Source organism: Condylura cristata, unplaced genomic scaffold, assembly GCF_000260355.1.
Source record: "Condylura cristata isolate star-nosed mole 26May11 unplaced genomic scaffold, ConCri1.0 scaffold00001, whole genome shotgun sequence".
Taxonomy (NCBI): domain Eukaryota; kingdom Metazoa; phylum Chordata; class Mammalia; order Eulipotyphla; family Talpidae; genus Condylura; species Condylura cristata.
Window position 1 is genome coordinate 22,162,961 of NW_004567102.1, and position 18,542 is coordinate 22,181,502.

Sequence of the window (18,542 nt, forward strand, 5' to 3'; positions counted from 1 at the left end):
TATATGAATAATAAAGTGAATATTTTACTGGAACATATGCATGTTGCATATTCTAAGTCCTTCTGAAAAATTCTTAGTGCTTTATTAGTTTATTCATTCAATCCTTTACTCAAGTCAGTCTAGTATATATATAGTTAACAGCTGCATCTTAGGCTAACTGTATGGGCATCTACTATAATTTGTTGTTTTTAGCATATAACCAAATCCTTGGTAATTAACATGAGACATTAAAAATTATTTAAAACCAGTTTTCCAGAAAGCAAATGTCAGCAAAGGGCTTAAAATATAGATGAGAAAAAATAATTGTCAACAAGCCCACATTCAGTATTTTTCATTCAGGAGCATTTGTTATTACTCTATTCAGAAGGTTGTATCAATCAAGATGACCTCAGCCACTGACTCATGAATGTGTGAGTTAAGTCTTTTCCTCTACCACTTTTCTGAGATAACATATGGGTAGACTGTTCAACTCCAGTATTTCACTTGCCAAAATGATATAATCTAATTGAATGGATCCAAAGAGTGACTAAAATGATTAAGAGAATGATGGGGTTCATTTTATGTGAACAGATTGCCGAAGCTAAAGTTTACTAAGTACCAACAAGGGGAAACAGTATGTTGTTTACCACTAAGTTATTAGCTTCTGATGAATAATTTAAAAGGATTGGAGGAACAAAGGATGTGAACTAAATAAAAGATTAAACCAATTCTTTCTTTGTAGGGGAAACAATGGGAGAAAATTAAATGGCAATGATCCTGCTTTTATTTCATATTTATGATATTATATGTTAAAAAATAATGAATGCAGACACAAAGTTCTTGGCTTCCCAGCACTAATTACTAAAGAAGTAGGGTAAAACATGCCCAATGGCACCAAGGAAATAACAGCTTTGTGAGAATAAGAGATGAGTCCAGAGAAGCAAGTAGTTTTTCTCAACATCCCTATCATTTTCAAAGATGTGGTTAATATCGGCATAAGGCCATGAGAGCAGTAACAGAAGGATACTTCCTCTATCTGTCACCAGATTTGTGTTGTTTTAGAAGTTACTTGGGTTTATTCCTCTTTCATATGCACCCAATTGTGTTGTAGATAACCAAAAGCCTATCATCCACACCTTCATTATAGAGACTGAAATGCAAAAATTATAGTGAAATATTTGGCTCCCTGTAGTTCTGGAATTCCAATCACAGAAGGTCCTAGTAGTCCCCTCTACCCATCCTCCACCTTCTCCCAATTCTGCCTAGAAAGAGTTCTTAAAAAGGAGTTCTAGCCAACTATAGGAAAGAAAAATTTTGCTTGATCCACAGTTTACTGGTCTGTTCTTTTGCTTCTAATAATATCAGAATCAACTGGATCCATGATAGCCACTGTGCATACTGTGTAGTATTTCCCACAAGCTATGGAATGAATTATCACCACTGTAGTGATAGACACCAATTAGACCAAATTGGCATGGTACCTATTTCATATTTCCTCAAGGCTAGTTAGCTGTTAGCGAGTATGACTCCTTTTGCTTTGCCTTGTCTGATCATTTTCAGGATCTGCCAGATTTTTCCCCCAAGACATGTTTTCCATAAATTAACACTAGGTTTATTGACTCCAGTGATTTCTTTTCTTCGTGGTCACCATCTTTCTGCCATAGGTGCCAGACAGAACCCAACCAAGATCAGCCATCAGAACCCACTGCGAGAGAAAGGAAGGAGTTCCCACAAAGGCAAACCTAGATGTGTTTACAGGATTGAGATTTAAAGCCTAACATTAAGCAAAAAATAGTTTGAGTGGGGCTGAATAGAAGATGATCAAATTCATGGATGAGCAGAAACACACATTGTCAGGGAATATGAGGGAATTTTTTTTTGTCCTTTTCATTAGCTCTGAAAAAGAACTTTCTCCTATTATCTGCCCCCATTTAAATCTAAGGGAGCAACATGTAAGAAGCAATGTAACTCCCGGAAGAATATACATGACAATAATGCAAATAAATTTTAAAAATTAGTTCAAAAGCATTTTAATTTAGCATTTTCTGTTATTGATACCACTCATAATCATTCAAATGTTTAGCACAAACCTCATAAAATTAAGTCAGCTATATATTTCAAAACATGAAATTCTTAGTAATAAAGCATCTAAAAAAACCAGCAGTCATAAGTATAAAATATTGCAATCAGTGATATTTAATAGAAAAGGGGACTACAACAGAATGCATTTTTATACCACTACTCAACAAATTTGATAGCTGAGTTTATCAATATTTCCTTCTCTTACTAATGATATCATTTTTATTAGTGGTACAGTGCCTAAAGTTGTTGAGAACCTTTTATATATGTAAGTTATGTCAATCAATATTTCCCATATTAAAAGATGCATAATTGGACATACTGACATGAATAACATATTTTTAAGAAAAATAACTATTATCAAAAACTCAAAACAATAATAAATTGACATTATTTTACATTTTGCAATTTCTTTTCAATACATAGCATAATGTACTCATTCTGCTGTAATTTCATGTGTCACAACATCATAGTTTTGCTTAGAAAACGACAGCATAGTGATGAAAATAACTTTGACTCCAAAGTCTCCTCATAGGATTTGGGGATCTGTAGGGGTCCTCAGAGCACACTAAAAAACTGCTGCTATAGCCAAAGAACAAACCAATCAAAGATCTTAGTTCTAGACAAAACCTAATTTCTTAAAGACACATCATCTAATTTTCTTGATCGTAGTTCCCTTCTGTGCAAAATGAAGTTTGGGACAAGATTATTTCTCAGATTTCTCCTAACTCTAAAATTCTGTGATTCAGTGAAACAATAAAACCTACCTATAGTCCCCTACACGTTTTTATGCCTCCTGTGTTTGTCCAAGTTTTTAGTCTCAAATTGTCATTATTATAAGAGAAAACTGACCTTATAAATTAATTCCAATTAAGTCGCTAGTGTTATTAGTCCAGCTAAGAAGAGTAACTGAAATTTAAAAAAAAAAAAAAAAAAAAAGTCCTCTCTTAAAGGCAATGTGGAATCTGAAACAGAAAAAGGATTTTAGTGGAAAAGCTGATACCTTACAGACACCCTTTAGATACCTCTTCGCAACCATCTGGTCTCTAGGCCCTTACTGACACCTAACCATTTTTCAAGAACCCAAAACAAAAAGGGAATTTTTCAGATACTTTGGAACATGATGGCAAAAATCCCATATAGAAATATGATTTTGGGGGGGAAATGCTGAAATCTAAGTCATTTAAAGTGAAAATTTCATTTTCAGTGAGCCTTAAAATTATAAATATTCAATTTATTGTTTGTTTATCAATTCAATAAGATTCATAAAGAATATTGCTCATTACAAACAATTATTATAAACATTGGTTTGTTTTTACTGCTTAGCATCTAAAACCCTTCCAATGTTTGAGGAAGAAACCTATCTTGAGAGCCTCAATCAGATCAATAAACTAATTCTCACTAGAGAAGTTGAAAATATCAGATTGGACCTTCCCTGATGGTGCAGTGGGTCAAAGCGCAGCATTGCAAATGAGTCAGGGCCTTCAGAGTTCCACCCCTGGCCCCGGAGCTGTCCCATATGATGGGGCAGACCTCTCCTGACCTGCCTACTCCCCTCAGCAGTGTACTCCATCAATCTGCCTGTTGTGTTCCCCACTCTGGTGAATCCTCTCATTGCCCCTGCACTTGTGGCTTTTACCCCAGTTCTGTATGCATAAATAAAAAATCTTTAAAAATAAATAAATAAAACACCATATTGTCAAATGTCTGCAGTCTGCCTGTGCACACCTCATCCATGAGCAGGCGTTTGTTCTCTGCTGAGTCAGACAATCTCAGTCAAGGCTATCGATGCAAAGAACAGGGAAGGGAAGAACTGTTTTGTTGTTGGAGATACTAATGGTGACTAAAAGACTCAGTTTCAGAGGTAGAAGTGGTTTCTGTGCATATGCAAGGTCTGGTGTCCATGAGTGATTTGGGGATTGGGAAAGAAAGTTGGCCAGCTGCATGAGCCAGTGCTCATTGGTAGAGGTATCTTTGTGGAGCCAGCTCTGTATTTGCTTTTGACCATTGTTCAGTCTGTTCCTGTCTGTTTCCTGAGGCCAGTTTCAGCTCTCCTGATGACTCTGCAATCTGTCCAATATCTTAACACCAAGTTCATTTTCTGTTTAAATCAAAGTTGATTTCTGTCACAAGAAACCCCAGCTAATCCATTCTCATTGACACAATAGAAATAGTTCAGTCAAATGAATATTAGCAATAGTATTTCTTTTCATTCAAAACTCCTTCTCAGTTAGTATATAATAGGTAATTTAAAATATGTAAGAGAGGACTTAAGATAGTTTTAAGTAGTCATGACACTTGTTTTTCAGTAATTATAAGTAGATGGCTAGATTTTATGTGTAAGATAGAAATATATATATATACATATATATATATATATATAGTTGTTGCTCAGTGAGTTAAACTTAAATCTCAGTAGCTAAGAGCTACCATACAGAAAATAGCTCAATGATTTTGTGAACAAGGCTAAATAGTTAAGTTACTTTCAGACACTATAGAGCACAAAATCATTCTGAGGAAATGGTGGTGTACTCTGTCAAAGACCTCTCCAAACTGAGAAAAGTAGGGACTTACACGGGTTCTAGGGAAGTTATTTAACTATCTCTCTTAAGAATGTACTTACAGATGCAATAAAATCAACAACAAACTGAATTCCAAGGCCAATTAGGAATTGACAACACAGAGAAAGAAGGGGCTACCCACAAGAGGGGCATCTTAAAAAAACAGAAACTTTGCCCTGGGCACCTATTATAAAAAAGTTTTCTAGTTGGTTTCTATAAATGGGATGTCTACTCAGTCCCAAGATCATATTACATTTACTTCTTTTAATCTTAGCCCTTGTACATTGGGTTACTTAGTTCTTTTTGCCTTCAAGAGTCTAGAGACATTAAAGCCTGGAAATAATTATGAATCAAGAGACTATTACAACATTATGAGAACTCTGAGACAACCAATTGTATCTCAGGTTAACTAGGGAAGATTCTGTTCTTCTACAGGGCCTCACACTTCCACTCCAATTCAACAGGAAGTAGTTCCAGAAGGTGGACCTCTGCCCATGGCCCTTCAAGAATGAAGAACAAGACATAGAGGAGGGAATTGTCAACAGTGGTGTAACCACAAGTTCCTTGTCCTTACTGTTTGTCCTTGCTCTGTTTTTGTAGACAGAAACAATGAAATCCAGACTAGACTGGCTATGACCAAGGAGGTAGAAGTAAACAAGGATTAAGCACAAATAGCACTACCACAGTAAAAGTATACTCCCCAGTGCCATGACCAATTCAGTCACAGCTAACTTGGAGGAACAGGGGCATGAACACAGTTCCTTCAAAACCTTGCCGATTTTTCTGAAATTCTACAGACACAGACTCTTTTGTTTCTCCACTTCCTTAGCACTGCCACATATAAGTCTCCACTTCTCCTCAATTTGGAGAGGTCTTGAGACAGTAATCCACCATTTCCTTAGAATGCTGGCTCCTGCTTTAACCTTATTTTCTTCCACCAACTCTTGTCTTGTGTATTTTTGTTTATGACTGCAGAGTAGTAGACCCCAATGTCCTTAACACTTTCAATATACTATGGTCCATGAGGTCTCATGAAGACACTAGCATTACCCTAAACAGTAAAGTCTAATAGTCAGTTTTTTTAATATATAACTTGAATTAAATATGTCCCTTTTTGATATAAATCAGACCCATACATTGAGAATCTGAAACAAAACTCAGTTACCAAATCCTGGTCCAAGTGTGCATCAGCTCTAAGGTACCAACTAGCATTAATTCACTAAGCATGCTTTTTACAGTGATACCACTTGAGTCTCAGCCCTTAACAATGGTGGAGTTAATCTCCATCCTACATTCGCTCACTTATTCAGCCTCCTTCTGAGTTGAAAGCATTTCTAGTTCTATCAAAACATTGCTCCCTCTCAAACATACATCTTGATTTTAATGATAGAAGATTTGTTTAATATACAAGTCTTCACATTTCTTATACTTTAATTATAGTAATGCCTTACCACCTCATATCATAGTAAGAAAGACATTAAATTGAACAATGTTAATTATGATTTCATGCCAATAGTGTAGTTGAAAGAAAACAGACTGTATGCTAACTCATTATGCATGCTGGCATAACTTTTTAATTAAGTCTTATTCATATTTTAACATGAATCTCCATAAAAAATAAGCATTCAGTTACATATTTATTATTTCCTACTTATTTAATCAGTCTAAAAAATGAGCTACATTTAAGAGTTCATATCACTTTGAATTTTGTGTTTATAAAACAGAACAGTCAAAAGCATGTTCAAAATAAATGATATGTCAAAAAAGGATTATCCAGTTCATGATTGCTCAATTTACAAATGATCAGTCCTTGCAATGGAAACCTTGGCTCTTGCAGTAATGATTTTGAACTAGTAGAAAACCACGAAGATTGTGAGGAAATTGGTCCCTAATCAAGCAGCAAAGAAGACTATCAGAATTTCTAGTGAAACTGGAGACCCCCCTTACCCCACCCTAGCCCTGCGGGCTCCAGGATCCCAGACCCAGAAGTTGTTTTCTGGCAATGCAAGTGGCAGCATGTGACAGGTATTTTACTATCGCCACCAGTGGCCCCACTAGGGCTCTGACTGCAGACAAAGTCCAGCAGTGATGGGAGTGGTTCTGCTACCACACCACCCCAGGGCATGCAGCCCTGAGCCAAGGCTGCAGAGCAGAGCACGGAACTGCTCTGGGCCAGCTCCAATGACGGGGTTACCTCCAGCTGCAGGCAGTAGAGAGGTCTGTGGATTTGGAGGCTGGATGATAGAATGGATCAATCAGGTGCAAGCAATTGATATAAACTGACTGGTAAATGGTTCAATCAGCCGTAAGATTGAAAATGGTCCAATCAGACTTGTAGGTAGGTGATATCCGTCAGGGTCGGCATAGCTCCAGACTCAGACTTACTGACTCAGGCTGTTCTTGACCTCCAAAAGAAGCAACATCCAGTAGTTAACCTCCTGAAGGGAGAAGAGAAGCCACGGATCTTCCTAGCTACTAGGCTGGCCGCCTCTCCCGCTGGCCTGTCTCTGACGCCACCTAAAAGGAGTACCAAAGACCCTGGGCCTGATGTCTTGAGGAGCTTTTTGTAGATGTTGTGGGCCAACGATTCAGAGAGTTGTTGACAGGGTGTTTCTGACACTGCCACCTTCCAATGACCAGTGCTAACAAGCACCACTGACAGGTGACTGGCACTCTGTGCCCGGGTCACTTCTGAGAGCTGTGAACAGTGTGTCTGATCATCCGGCACTGCGTCCCGGTGATGCCGCTGCCATCACTGTCTATGCCAGCATCTGCTGCTGTCCATCCCCATCTTCAGACTGTTTCTGTGAGCAGCTGCATCATCTCAGTGGTCCTGCCTGTGAGCACCTTCTGCTACAGTGAGTTGTATCCTGACCTGCTGCTTTCTGGATACCACAAGCTCCAGGCTCTTGACAGGGCAGCGCCATCTTGAATGAGCAGCCTTTTAAGGATTTTTGGGCACCATGGACACTCTACGGTGAGATGGCAGCCGCCTGTGACCTTAAGAACTCTCTTTACTTCCCCCATTAGAACTTTCCTCCATTAGCTAAATAAGCCCCATTTCTTGTAATGGAGAAAGCCATTGGACAAGCAGTGTGAGTAGCCTCTAACTGAACACTAGAAGGATATGGGGGCCTAAATCCCACAAATCTGACCGAAAATCTGAAATGGCTGAGAGTACATTCATCTCCAGTGCTTCAATGTGAGAGCCCAGACTGACTGAAACTTAATTTTACTCTTGTGAGAGCCAAAAGTCAGAGAATACAGCTGAATCCACTCTGACTTCTGATTTATAGAACTAAGATAATTAAGTTATTAAGTCTCCACATTTGTGTTAATTATACTATGGAAAATACAGTGACAAGCATAGTATTGGGAATCAGAATATTATGAATTTCTCAACCGGAAAGATATAATCTAGAAGAAAATGGAAAGTGTTTTTAAAATCCTGAGGGACAATTTCAAATCTAAAATTATTTCCAAATCTACAATCTTGTCAAATTCTGAAGCAATTGGGAAAACAAGCTAGTAGGATATTCGGAAAAAACTTATCCTTCATTATCATACTTTTCTTCAGGAGGTTACAGAAGGATGTGTCCCACTACAATAAAAAGCTGAATAAGAATCAGGTGGTTCAAAACAAGATCCTTTCCATGGAGGTAAAGAGAACTCCTTGATGACAGCTGTACCCAAAACCCAAAGAGAACCACCACAGGTCAAGGTGAGTCTAAAGGTCTTTGGGAGATTCTTGAAAATGGGTCTGGTGGGGTGCATGTATCAAAAAGAGATTTAATATATTGGTTAAGAGCTTAGTGTCAAATTGATGATGAGTAAGTGGAAAGATAAGCAAGTGAAGAAAAACTGCTATTATTCTCAAAGAAAACAAAATTGTGCCAATGGAAAAAAAAATATGTTTTGCTGAACATTAAATGACTTTTATATCTGTTGCTGCTTAAATACATAATGTTGTAAACACAACAATGTGATTATTTCATGAATGGAGAATCTACTGTCAGTGTTTCTGTCCAAAGTGCTACATGTTCATTGGAACCTAAAACTGGCCTCTGTAGCACTGACTCAGAGGGAAACTAACCTCCATCCTTATTTTATTTCTATGGGAAAATATATCCCAGATCTTCTTTAAGAGACTTACAAATGAACTTTGAAACCAACACCATTATCCCACAAAAATAAAAACATACTATTAAATAACTGCTGCTTTTAGTAATAGAGACCTGAAAATTACATTCAGAAATACTTATTTTAAATTTGGAGATTCCTCTAACAGGTTTATTTCTCCTCTTTTTACTTTTTATAAACTTTAGTTTTTTTTAATACATAACCAGTGGTTTCACTTCCATGTCAATTAGATTAAGAATAATAGAAAATCCAAAATAATGGCTTAAACAAAATAAAATTTAATTTTCTTCCAAAAATATAATGGAAAGATAGGCAAGCCAGAGTTTATAGGGCCAGAGATCCCTGTTCCTTCTGACTTACTACTCCATCAACCATAACCATGACTTTTTTTTTTTAAAGATTTATTTGTTTATTTAAAGATTTACTTATTTAAAGAACTGGGGTACAGGTTAGAGGTGTGGTGGGTGAGAGGAGTCACCAGAGACAGAGTGGGGAGCAGAACAGGCAGATTGACAAAGTACACTGCTGTGGGGAGCAGCAGGCGGGTCAGAAGAGGTCTGCCACACCATGTGGGTCAGCTCCTTGACCCAGTCAGCTTCTTGAACTCATGTTGCAGTGGCTTCGGAGAGCTTCATAATGGCAGTGCTTTAACCCGTTGTGCTACCAGATAGAGACAACCATAACTTTTTCAACATGAACCCCAAGATTGCTTTGGGTTAGCAGATATTGTTGCCTCATCTTTGACAGCAGAAATGAAAGACTAAGGTGTTATGACTTTAAAATCACAGCACAGCCATGTGTTTACATCTCTTTGGTTTGGAATTTATAACAGAGCTACTTTGCTGCAGAAAAGGCTAGCTGGGAAGCATTCTTTTTCCTGTGGGAAGCCATTTTGCAGGCCAGATAGCATGGGTTCTAGAGCTAGACATAGAATAATGAGCCAACTACTGCTCTCTGGTCTTTTTCTTGATTTCCCCTACTTAATGGAAGATCACCCCTTTTCAAAATCTAAATTCCCAAAAATAAATGTCTCTGCATTCCATATTCCAATCCGTTATTCTATTTGATTATCTTTACACTAATTCTGCACTATTTTATTTACAGTCAATTTAAAGTATACTTTAAATATCCAGTAGGCAAGCTTCCTTCATTGATTCCTTTCCAGTTTCTTGAAGTTTTTTGCATTTTCCTTTATATATGTGGTTTTTAGTTGAGTCATAAGATCTTAATTGTTTTTCAGCTATGTGATTTTTATATTACTTCTAAACTTTTTATTGAAGTAACATTGGTTTACATCATTGTTTGTATTTTAAAAGTTTATGACCCCCTCTTCAGGTGTTGTTACCCTAGTGCATCCCCCACCAAAACACCACAGTCTGCCCATATTCCACAGTGCTGCCTATACATTTTGTTCTCAACTTGCCCCCTTAACTCCCCCTCCAGATGTCTCACTCCAATAGTTCTTAAGGGTTAATTGTTAAGTTTGCCTTTATCTAATTTTTTGTTATTTTTTTATATATTCTTTATATTCCACATATCAGTGATCTAATTCAGTCTTTGTCTTTGTCCATCTGATCCATTTCCCTCCAGTAATCCATGTTGCCACAAATGGCATGAGTTGCTTTTTTGATTGCTAATTAGTATTCCATTGTTTGTGTATATATCCACATATTCTTGATCCACTCATCTGATTTTGGGCACTTAGATTGTTTCCATAGTTTGGCTATTATAAGTAGCATTGCTGTGAATATAGGCGCACAAGTTTCCCTTCAAATTGTGGTTTTGCATTCTTCATGTGGATACCTGAGAGTGTGATTACTAGATCACATGGTAGCTCAATTTTCAGTATTTTGACAACCCTCTATATCGTTTTCCATAGAGGTTGGATCAGTTGTATATCCATCAAGAGAGGACAAGCTTCCATCTTTTCCATATCTTCACCAATACTTGCTGTTTTATTTTTTTTTTTTTGACATGGGTCTTACTTTCTTACAAATAATGAGTTGGTTTTCATTTGTGTTTCACTGACAATAAGTTATGATGAACATTTTTCATCAATAATGGAATTTTAAAATCTATTTCTGCTTCATTTATTTTATAACTCATCATAGTCCATAAATTCATCTTTTTGTTCATTAGTTCTTTTGACTTAATTCTTAAGACAATCAGCATATCTTAAAAATGTGATGGGTCTCTAAGATAAGGTGCTATTTTAAAAATCCACTGACATACCTGCTTCATGAAATAAAATTAGATAATTAATGGAAGAGTCCTTTGAAATTTTAGAAAACTACCTAGTAAATACATTTTGTTCTTTTTTTTTTTTTTTAGAGATTTATTTATTTATGCTTACAGAACTGGGGCACAGGCCAGAGGTGTGGTGGGTAAGAAGGTTCACCAGAGTCAGAGTGGGGAGCAGAACAGGCAGATCTACTGAAATACACTGCTGAGGGGAGCAGCAGGCAGGTCAGGAAATGTCTGCCACACCATGTGGGTCAGCTCCCTGGCAGGGGATCAAACTCATGCTGCAGTTGCTTCCAAGAGCTTCATAATGTGGTGCTTTAACCAGTTGCACCACCAGGAAGAGCCCTATTTTGTTCTTATTTTTAATTAATCACTAACTGGAAATGTGCAATCTAATTATCACAATGACTAATCATGCTTCTGAAACCTATCTAAATAGCTAATCATTAAAAACCAAAATAATTGCTGAGTCATGCATGATTCACTCAGCAGAGACAGTTGTCAAGGAATGTAGAGATAAATTTCTATTAGAGAAAGGTTAACTGTGAATAAGATAGAAGACTATTTCTCTCTTGCTCTTGAAAGTTTTCATAAATTTAAGCAAAAAATGTTTTCTACAGAAAAATTTTTAAAAAACACATGTATAACAGAAGACAACATAAATTACTTGATAATTCATTATTAGCGAAGCATTGAAGAATATAGTCCAATTTGAATACAACTCTGGAGGCAACAACCTCAAAAAAAGTAGCTCCAAAAAAATTAGCACAGGATGTCAGTCTGAACTGCAAAAGATATGGAAATGTAATTAAGCATGCACAATAAAGATTATTAACTCTTGGCACATTCTGGTTTCTATTTTGATTCTTAGCTGATGGCTCAACAAATATTTTGGAAAGTAATCTCTCCAAGTTACTGCCAGATGTAAAGACAAAGACAAACCAAATCCAGATCTAACCTAAAAGAATCTGGGGCAACTTATTAATTACCTTAATCCAACATGCAGTGCTCACTGCACTTGAAACACAAATTTTACCAAAAAAAAAAAAAGGCATTTAAAGAGATTAATAGAAGCTCCTTGGTGAGTTAGCAATGGAATGCATCCATTAAACATTGTTTGAGATTTGTACTTGTAAATATAGGGGTAAAGAAAAGGGCAGAACTGAACTTGCCAAACTCACTGTGCCAGGAAACAGGGAGAATTATCAGTCTCATGATGCATGAAGGTAGAGAGACACGAATGGTTCAGATCTTGATTTTCAAAGATCTCTGAGAAGCCTTCACTGTGTTTGTTATTTTTTTTTATCAACTTAAGCAAAATCAGAAAGGTTCACTGAAAGACCCTTTTTCTGATGCATTAAGTTTCTGCATGAAGACAGAAACTTAATGCATCCTGGAAGCTACAAGGATGAATTTTCAAAAACATGTAGCTGCAGATGACAAACATGGTCAAATTAATTCTTAAAAGGATCCAGAATTCCCAGAACTTGTTATCAAACCACCTACTCCCATTTACTTAATCAAACACTAGGTTTTGCTGTAAAGGGATTGTGTGATGTAATTAAGATTCCATATGAATTGCCCTTAATAGAGAGAAATGATCTAGCTGTGCCTTACCTAATCACATAAGTCCCTTAAATCTGTGTCTAGAAGTCAGAGACAGGAAAATTAGATTCAAAGCATGAATGGGGTTGAACAAAGGGGTAATTCCATATTATAGGCTATAGTGATAGAGAGGGATAAACTTGGCAAAGAGTGCAAGTGGTATCTGGGAGCTAAGAATGGCCCTCCATATGCAATCAGCCAGGAAGCAGATACCTCAGCCTTACAACAAAAAGGAAATGAACTCTGCAGACAGCCTGAGTTAAGTTTGGAAGTAGATTGTTCCCCAAAGTGTCCATGTAATATCTCATCCAGAAAGACACCTTGAGTTCAGCTTGTGACGCCTTGAGTGCAGGACTTGGTCATAGCTTCCGAGACATAGCACCACAGAGGCTGTAACAGCATACATGTGTGTTATTTTAAGCCTCTAAGTTTGCTGTAATTTGTTAGCAGAAATATAAATAGGAATGGCCGTGAAACATACCATTTTAAAGGACTTGTGCTTTACTAAACCAAGTAATTGGTATGCTCTGAGAGAAGGCAACATTTGGGAGCCTATTTTTTCTGGTAAAAGTCACAGGGTAAGAAGATGAAAGGAAATTTAGATTATTAGCATTTCACATCTAAAAATTTAAAGGTGAATATTTGATTCATTAAAATATTTTAAAATTATTTACTCAACAAGCAAAAGCCATGAGAATTGAGTACCTGGCATATAAGTTAATTAAACTAATTCCTAAGGAATAATAAAAGTGAATAAGCTTTGGAGTTAAAAAATTGAACTTTACAGAGTTATTGTGATCTTGTAATAGTCAACCAGTACCTTGATTTCTTTCAATTTTACTTTCATTTTCTGTAATATGGAAATAATTACAAATTTACTAAGCTATATAATGAAATATATAAACTATAAAACAATTCATAGACTTTAGTTACAAGTGTTACTGCGTCTAGACATAGTTATATCTTAGTACCTTTAAATAAATATGGAAATATGAAATATGGTTTCAAAGGCTTTTTAATTTTTATTTTAAAATTTATTTCCAGTTTTAATCAACAGCATACTTAACATAGTGCTAGAGTCACATCATAAAACAACAAAGTAAACAATTAAGAAGACATTGTGAAGTAATTGGTGTCTGACTGAACATCATTGACTTCTAAATATATTTACAGAAAAATGCAGACGTTTGCTTTTAATTACCACTTTGAATTAGATTGAAGGCTAATCTATTTTTTTTTTAAGATTTATTTATGCATACAAAACTGGGGTACAGGCCAGAGGTGCAGGAGTGGTGAGAGGATTCACCAGAGACAGACTGGGGAGCAGAATAGGCTGACTGACAAAGTGCGCTGCTGAGGAGACCAGCGGGTGTGTAAGGAGAGGTCTGGGAGCTATGGGGATCACCTCTGGGGCAGGCGGGGATCGAACTCATGCGGAACTGGCTTTAGCTTCTTAGTGCTGTGCTTTAACCGGCTGTGCCACCAGGGAGGGCCCAATCTAGTCTATTTTTAAATAGGGTTGCAGTTGTATGTTCTTGATTTTTCAAATCTAAACTGATCCCAATATATTGGAAGGAAACTGGGTCACTTTCACAAGATTTTCAAGTATATCAATGGAAGGATTTCTTGTAGTGACCTTGTGCATAGACTATCTAAGAGTAAGTAAATAAATTTTAAAAGAAGAAAAAAAAATATCTTAATAGAAAAATGAAGTTCAGTTAAAGAGATGAATATTATGTAAACTAAATTATACTAGTATGTTTCCAGTCAAACAGTAGGTGGCAGCCTCTACACAGTCTTACTTTTGAAATGATTGTATAACATCAAAATAACACAGTATAGCTAACGATCCATGAAATACGGGACTTTCTGAAACCCATGTATTTATTAGAAGGGATATTTATTCATGAACACATGCTTTTTTTTTTTCTTTCTGTTTTAGAATTTCATGTATATGTGTTATCAGAAGGGTTTCATTAAGATAATTATCTTAAAAACATTTTATTTGTGAGTCATAGTAGGTTGTTCAACTGAACAAAAGGTCAGTGTTTTTTTTCTTCAAATGACTTGACCGGATGTGGTAGTTCAATTAGATAAGGGTACAGATTAATGGAAATATGGATACAACTTTAATGTTTCATTAAAAAAAAAAAAAAGTCAGTCTGACCTCAGTAACCAGAGTTTGCAAGTAGTTGTCAGAGGCATATCCGGTGGTCAAGAGAAGGCAGAAACTACATTAAGTTTCTTTTCTCTTTTGAACCCAGAACCACGGAAGTTTTAAGACATGTGACCCTTATGTGGTTCTCACAGAACTTTCAAACCTAAGAAGACATTTTAGGAGAAAAATAGTCAACATCATTAGTCTTTGATACCTGGGAATGGTTTCATTTTCCAGAATGATGAGATTTATTACTGAAAGTTTTCCTGATTAGAACTCAGACAGTGGATCTAGAGGCTAGCAAGAAGCTGTTTTATAACAGCAGAGGTCAGTAACTGCAAAGGGGAAGGAAATGAAGCAATCTAGACAGAACTTGCTGTCTCTTTCACTGAATTGCACAACCAGCAGGCAAGAGGCTGACACACACAGTGAATGACCTAATCCTAGGTGCCCCAGGGTTCTTTTGGGCAGGTAATGATTCCATTTCCGTTACAGAGCCTTCCAGGACATGCTCAGGGATGTTTAAGGCCCCCACCAGAGTATAACTTTCTACCCTAAACTATTTTTTAGAGAACCATAACAGAATATAAAGTGAAATTTTCCACTACCCTCTTTTAAAATCATTAGGAATTTTTCCTACTTCACATACCTTCAACTTAGATTTATGGGGGGAAAAATAAAATATTTGATCCCTACATTCTTTTGGAAAATATTTATTGCAAGCCAGGCACTATTCTAAGTTCTTGGGGTACAAAATGAAGCAAAATATATCACACCCCCCTTCCTCATGGAACCTAAAGTCTGGTCCAAGCAGGCATAACTTTAACAAATGACATATCATATGTAAAGTGGTGTATGTGTTTGCTAGGGCTGCTACAACAAAATACCACAAACTGGATGACTTCAAATCGCACAGATTTGTCTCACAGTTCTGAAAGCTAGAAGTTCAAAATCAAGGTACAAAAGGACCATTCTCTCTCTCTGAAAACTGTAGCAGGGTTTTCTACCTTCCAGGAGATTGCAAGAAAATCCTCCATCACTCTTTGGCGGTCTCCCTGCCTCTCTTCACATTTTGTTCCCTTTGTCCTTGTGTCCAAATTTCCTCTTTGAATGAGGACACCAGTCATAATGTACCATCATCCACCCTATTAATCTCATCTTAGCTTTAAAGCTGTTAAGACTATTTACAAATAAGGTCACAAATGAGGCACATCTTTATTTTGGGAGCAGGGAGGAACACAATTCTGCACATAATTTATATAGGAAAAAAATGAAGAAGCACAATAAAGAGGACAGAAACTAACAAGTGATGAGAGGGAGCCACACTTAGACAGGGAGTGATAGAGAAAGTGAGACTTAGAGATTAGGAATTGGGCCTTGTATATAATTGATAGAAGTGATATCTATTCATGAAAGTATAGGATTTTAAGTGCCAAAATTGTAACATTACCAATTATCTTCATTCTTTAAAGTATTTTTATGATTATAAAAGAAAGACTGATTAATGTTATAGCCACATTCTTTTTAACTGTAAACAAGTTAAATCATTTTAACAAGGATAGAGGGAATACTGACTGATCATAAGCTTAAATGCTTATTACTTGAAATAATACTTATTTTGCAGCTGTGCTGTGCCAGGCACATTCCTAATTCCCAAGGATTCAGAAAAGAACCAAAATAAGTAAAACTGTGCCCTCATGGAATTTATATTTCATTGAGAGAAAACTGAATTCAATTTCACTTTCTCTTCCCCTTCGCCTCACCCCCATCTCATCACTGGAACATTGGAGACACCTACCAAGTGAGAGTGACATGCACACTCACATCACCCAGGAATCATGGGCTCTCAGGAGGGCCCAGAACTGTAATCTGGCCCAAATATTCATCTGGTAGTGAATCTTCTGAAAATGGCACCAACTTGTATGCCCACACCTTTAGCAACAGAGGTTCAGCCTCCCTCCAGCCAGCACCATCTACACATCTTCCTTGACTTAACCATGAGTTTCACATCCAGGTAAACCTCACCACCCCCCACCGTAATTGAAAATATCATTAAGCTAAAAGTGCATTTATATACCTGCTGAACACAGCTAGCCTACCCTAACTTACATGCTCATAATACATTAGTCTGCAGTTGACAAAATCATCTCACCTTAGTCTGGTTTATAATGAAGTATAGACTATCTTGTGTAATTCATTGACTATAGTACTGAAAGTGAAAGACAGAACAGCTGCGTGGGTTCTCACCGCCATCAACATCCACACTGAGAGCATGCTGGGCCTGAAGAATGCTCAAAGCAAGCAACTAAAATGAATTTTTGCAGGATAAGGAAACCGCCAAAATTAAGAGTCACCAATTAATTCCACTGCCAAGTCGTCCTTGTTTTCCTGGTGATGGCGTAGCTGAGTGGGAACGCAGTGCTGTCTCTGCCCAGCATCAGGAGAGAATGTCTGCCATGGTTTCTACTCAGTGCTTTACTTTGCACTCTTTTAAAGTAAAAAACTGACAGAATAATCATTCATTGATACTGGATCATTGATACTTCTCATCCCTAACTCCCTCTTTTCCAAAAATACATTCCTGGGGCTTTTCCTAGAAAAGTCAGTCTCCGCACTTACTGTTTTGCAGATACCTTCTTGGCTAGCTGCCTCCCCTCCATGTCTTTATGAAAATGGCCCTTTCTCAAGAGCCTTTCCTGGACATCCCATTTACAACTAACCCTCCAACTATGTTGCCACCTCAGCTGTCCTTATTCTTCTCTGTGATCGTTTTTTCCAAAGCACATGCTTAATTCATGTTATTTTCTGTTTCCTCCTATTGGAATATAAGCTCCATGAAGGCAAAAATTTTTGTTTACTGTGTTGTCCTCTGGCGTGGGAAGCATGCCTACAACAGAGCAATTGCAAAATGGCCTTTTGTTTTAAGAACAATTAATTAAACTTACAATCACTCTGCTCAGCCTCCCTGTATTTGTGCTAAACAGAAATTTAATAAAGCTATCACCTTGTCCCAGGAGGGACAGATCAGAATATTAACACTATCAGGATTATCTTCAATTATAGACAAGAAATTCAGAGACACTAATCTTTTCAGGCATTGCTCCTATCATTTGTCTTTATAAAGGATGGGGGTTTGTCTTAACAAGAAAGGGAAGGTCAGATCAAGTGTGCTATCTTTGACAACCTAACTTCATAAGCAGGTAAAACTTGGAGAGCTTGACTCAGAAAGTTCCTACAATTATTCCATCAAATATTCAAATTGATCTGTAGATGAAATAAGTTATGTGGCTTACACATATATGTGCTGCTTTTATAAGTAGAAGCCGATTATGATTCATGAGTACATATGAGAGAAGTAATTCTGTATTAACTTGGTCAAATTCCTATGCAAATATAATTGTAACTATTATATGTTAGGTGAAAACAATGCTAGGTAACTTGAATTTATTCTGATAATGGAAAGTCTCCTACTATAAAAGCATGTACTGACAGATCAGTGTTTCTCAGTCCTTTTCGTAAATCAGATAATTTGGGAAGATTTGCTCAGTCCTCCTCTCTGAGTTTCTATTCTCAATGGTGAAGAATAGAGCCAAGCAGTTTCTTAATCTTTTTCAGATGATTCTAATATGCAGGTAGGTAGAGCATCAAGGCAATAAAGAACTAAATAGCCTTAAGATGTGGCAAAGGAAACTATTAGACTTATATATTGAGTTTACAGAATTGTTCAGAAGCACACAGTCTTAATAAGACTAGCATCCTCAAATACATGGAAATGA

General features: G+C 36.8%; 1 protein-coding gene across 1 annotated transcript in view; it reads right to left on the reverse strand.

Annotated features, from left to right (window-relative positions):
• Positions 1 to 7,546, reverse strand: part of LGSN (lengsin, lens protein with glutamine synthetase domain) — a 39,669-nt gene extending 32,123 nt beyond the window's left edge. The window contains 2 exon segments of the mRNA XM_004695916.1: positions 6,567 to 6,853; positions 7,467 to 7,546. Coding sequence (XP_004695973.1) covers positions 6,567 to 6,853; positions 7,467 to 7,546 — 367 coding nt within the window.
• Positions 7,547 to 18,542: the final 10,996 nt, after the last annotated feature.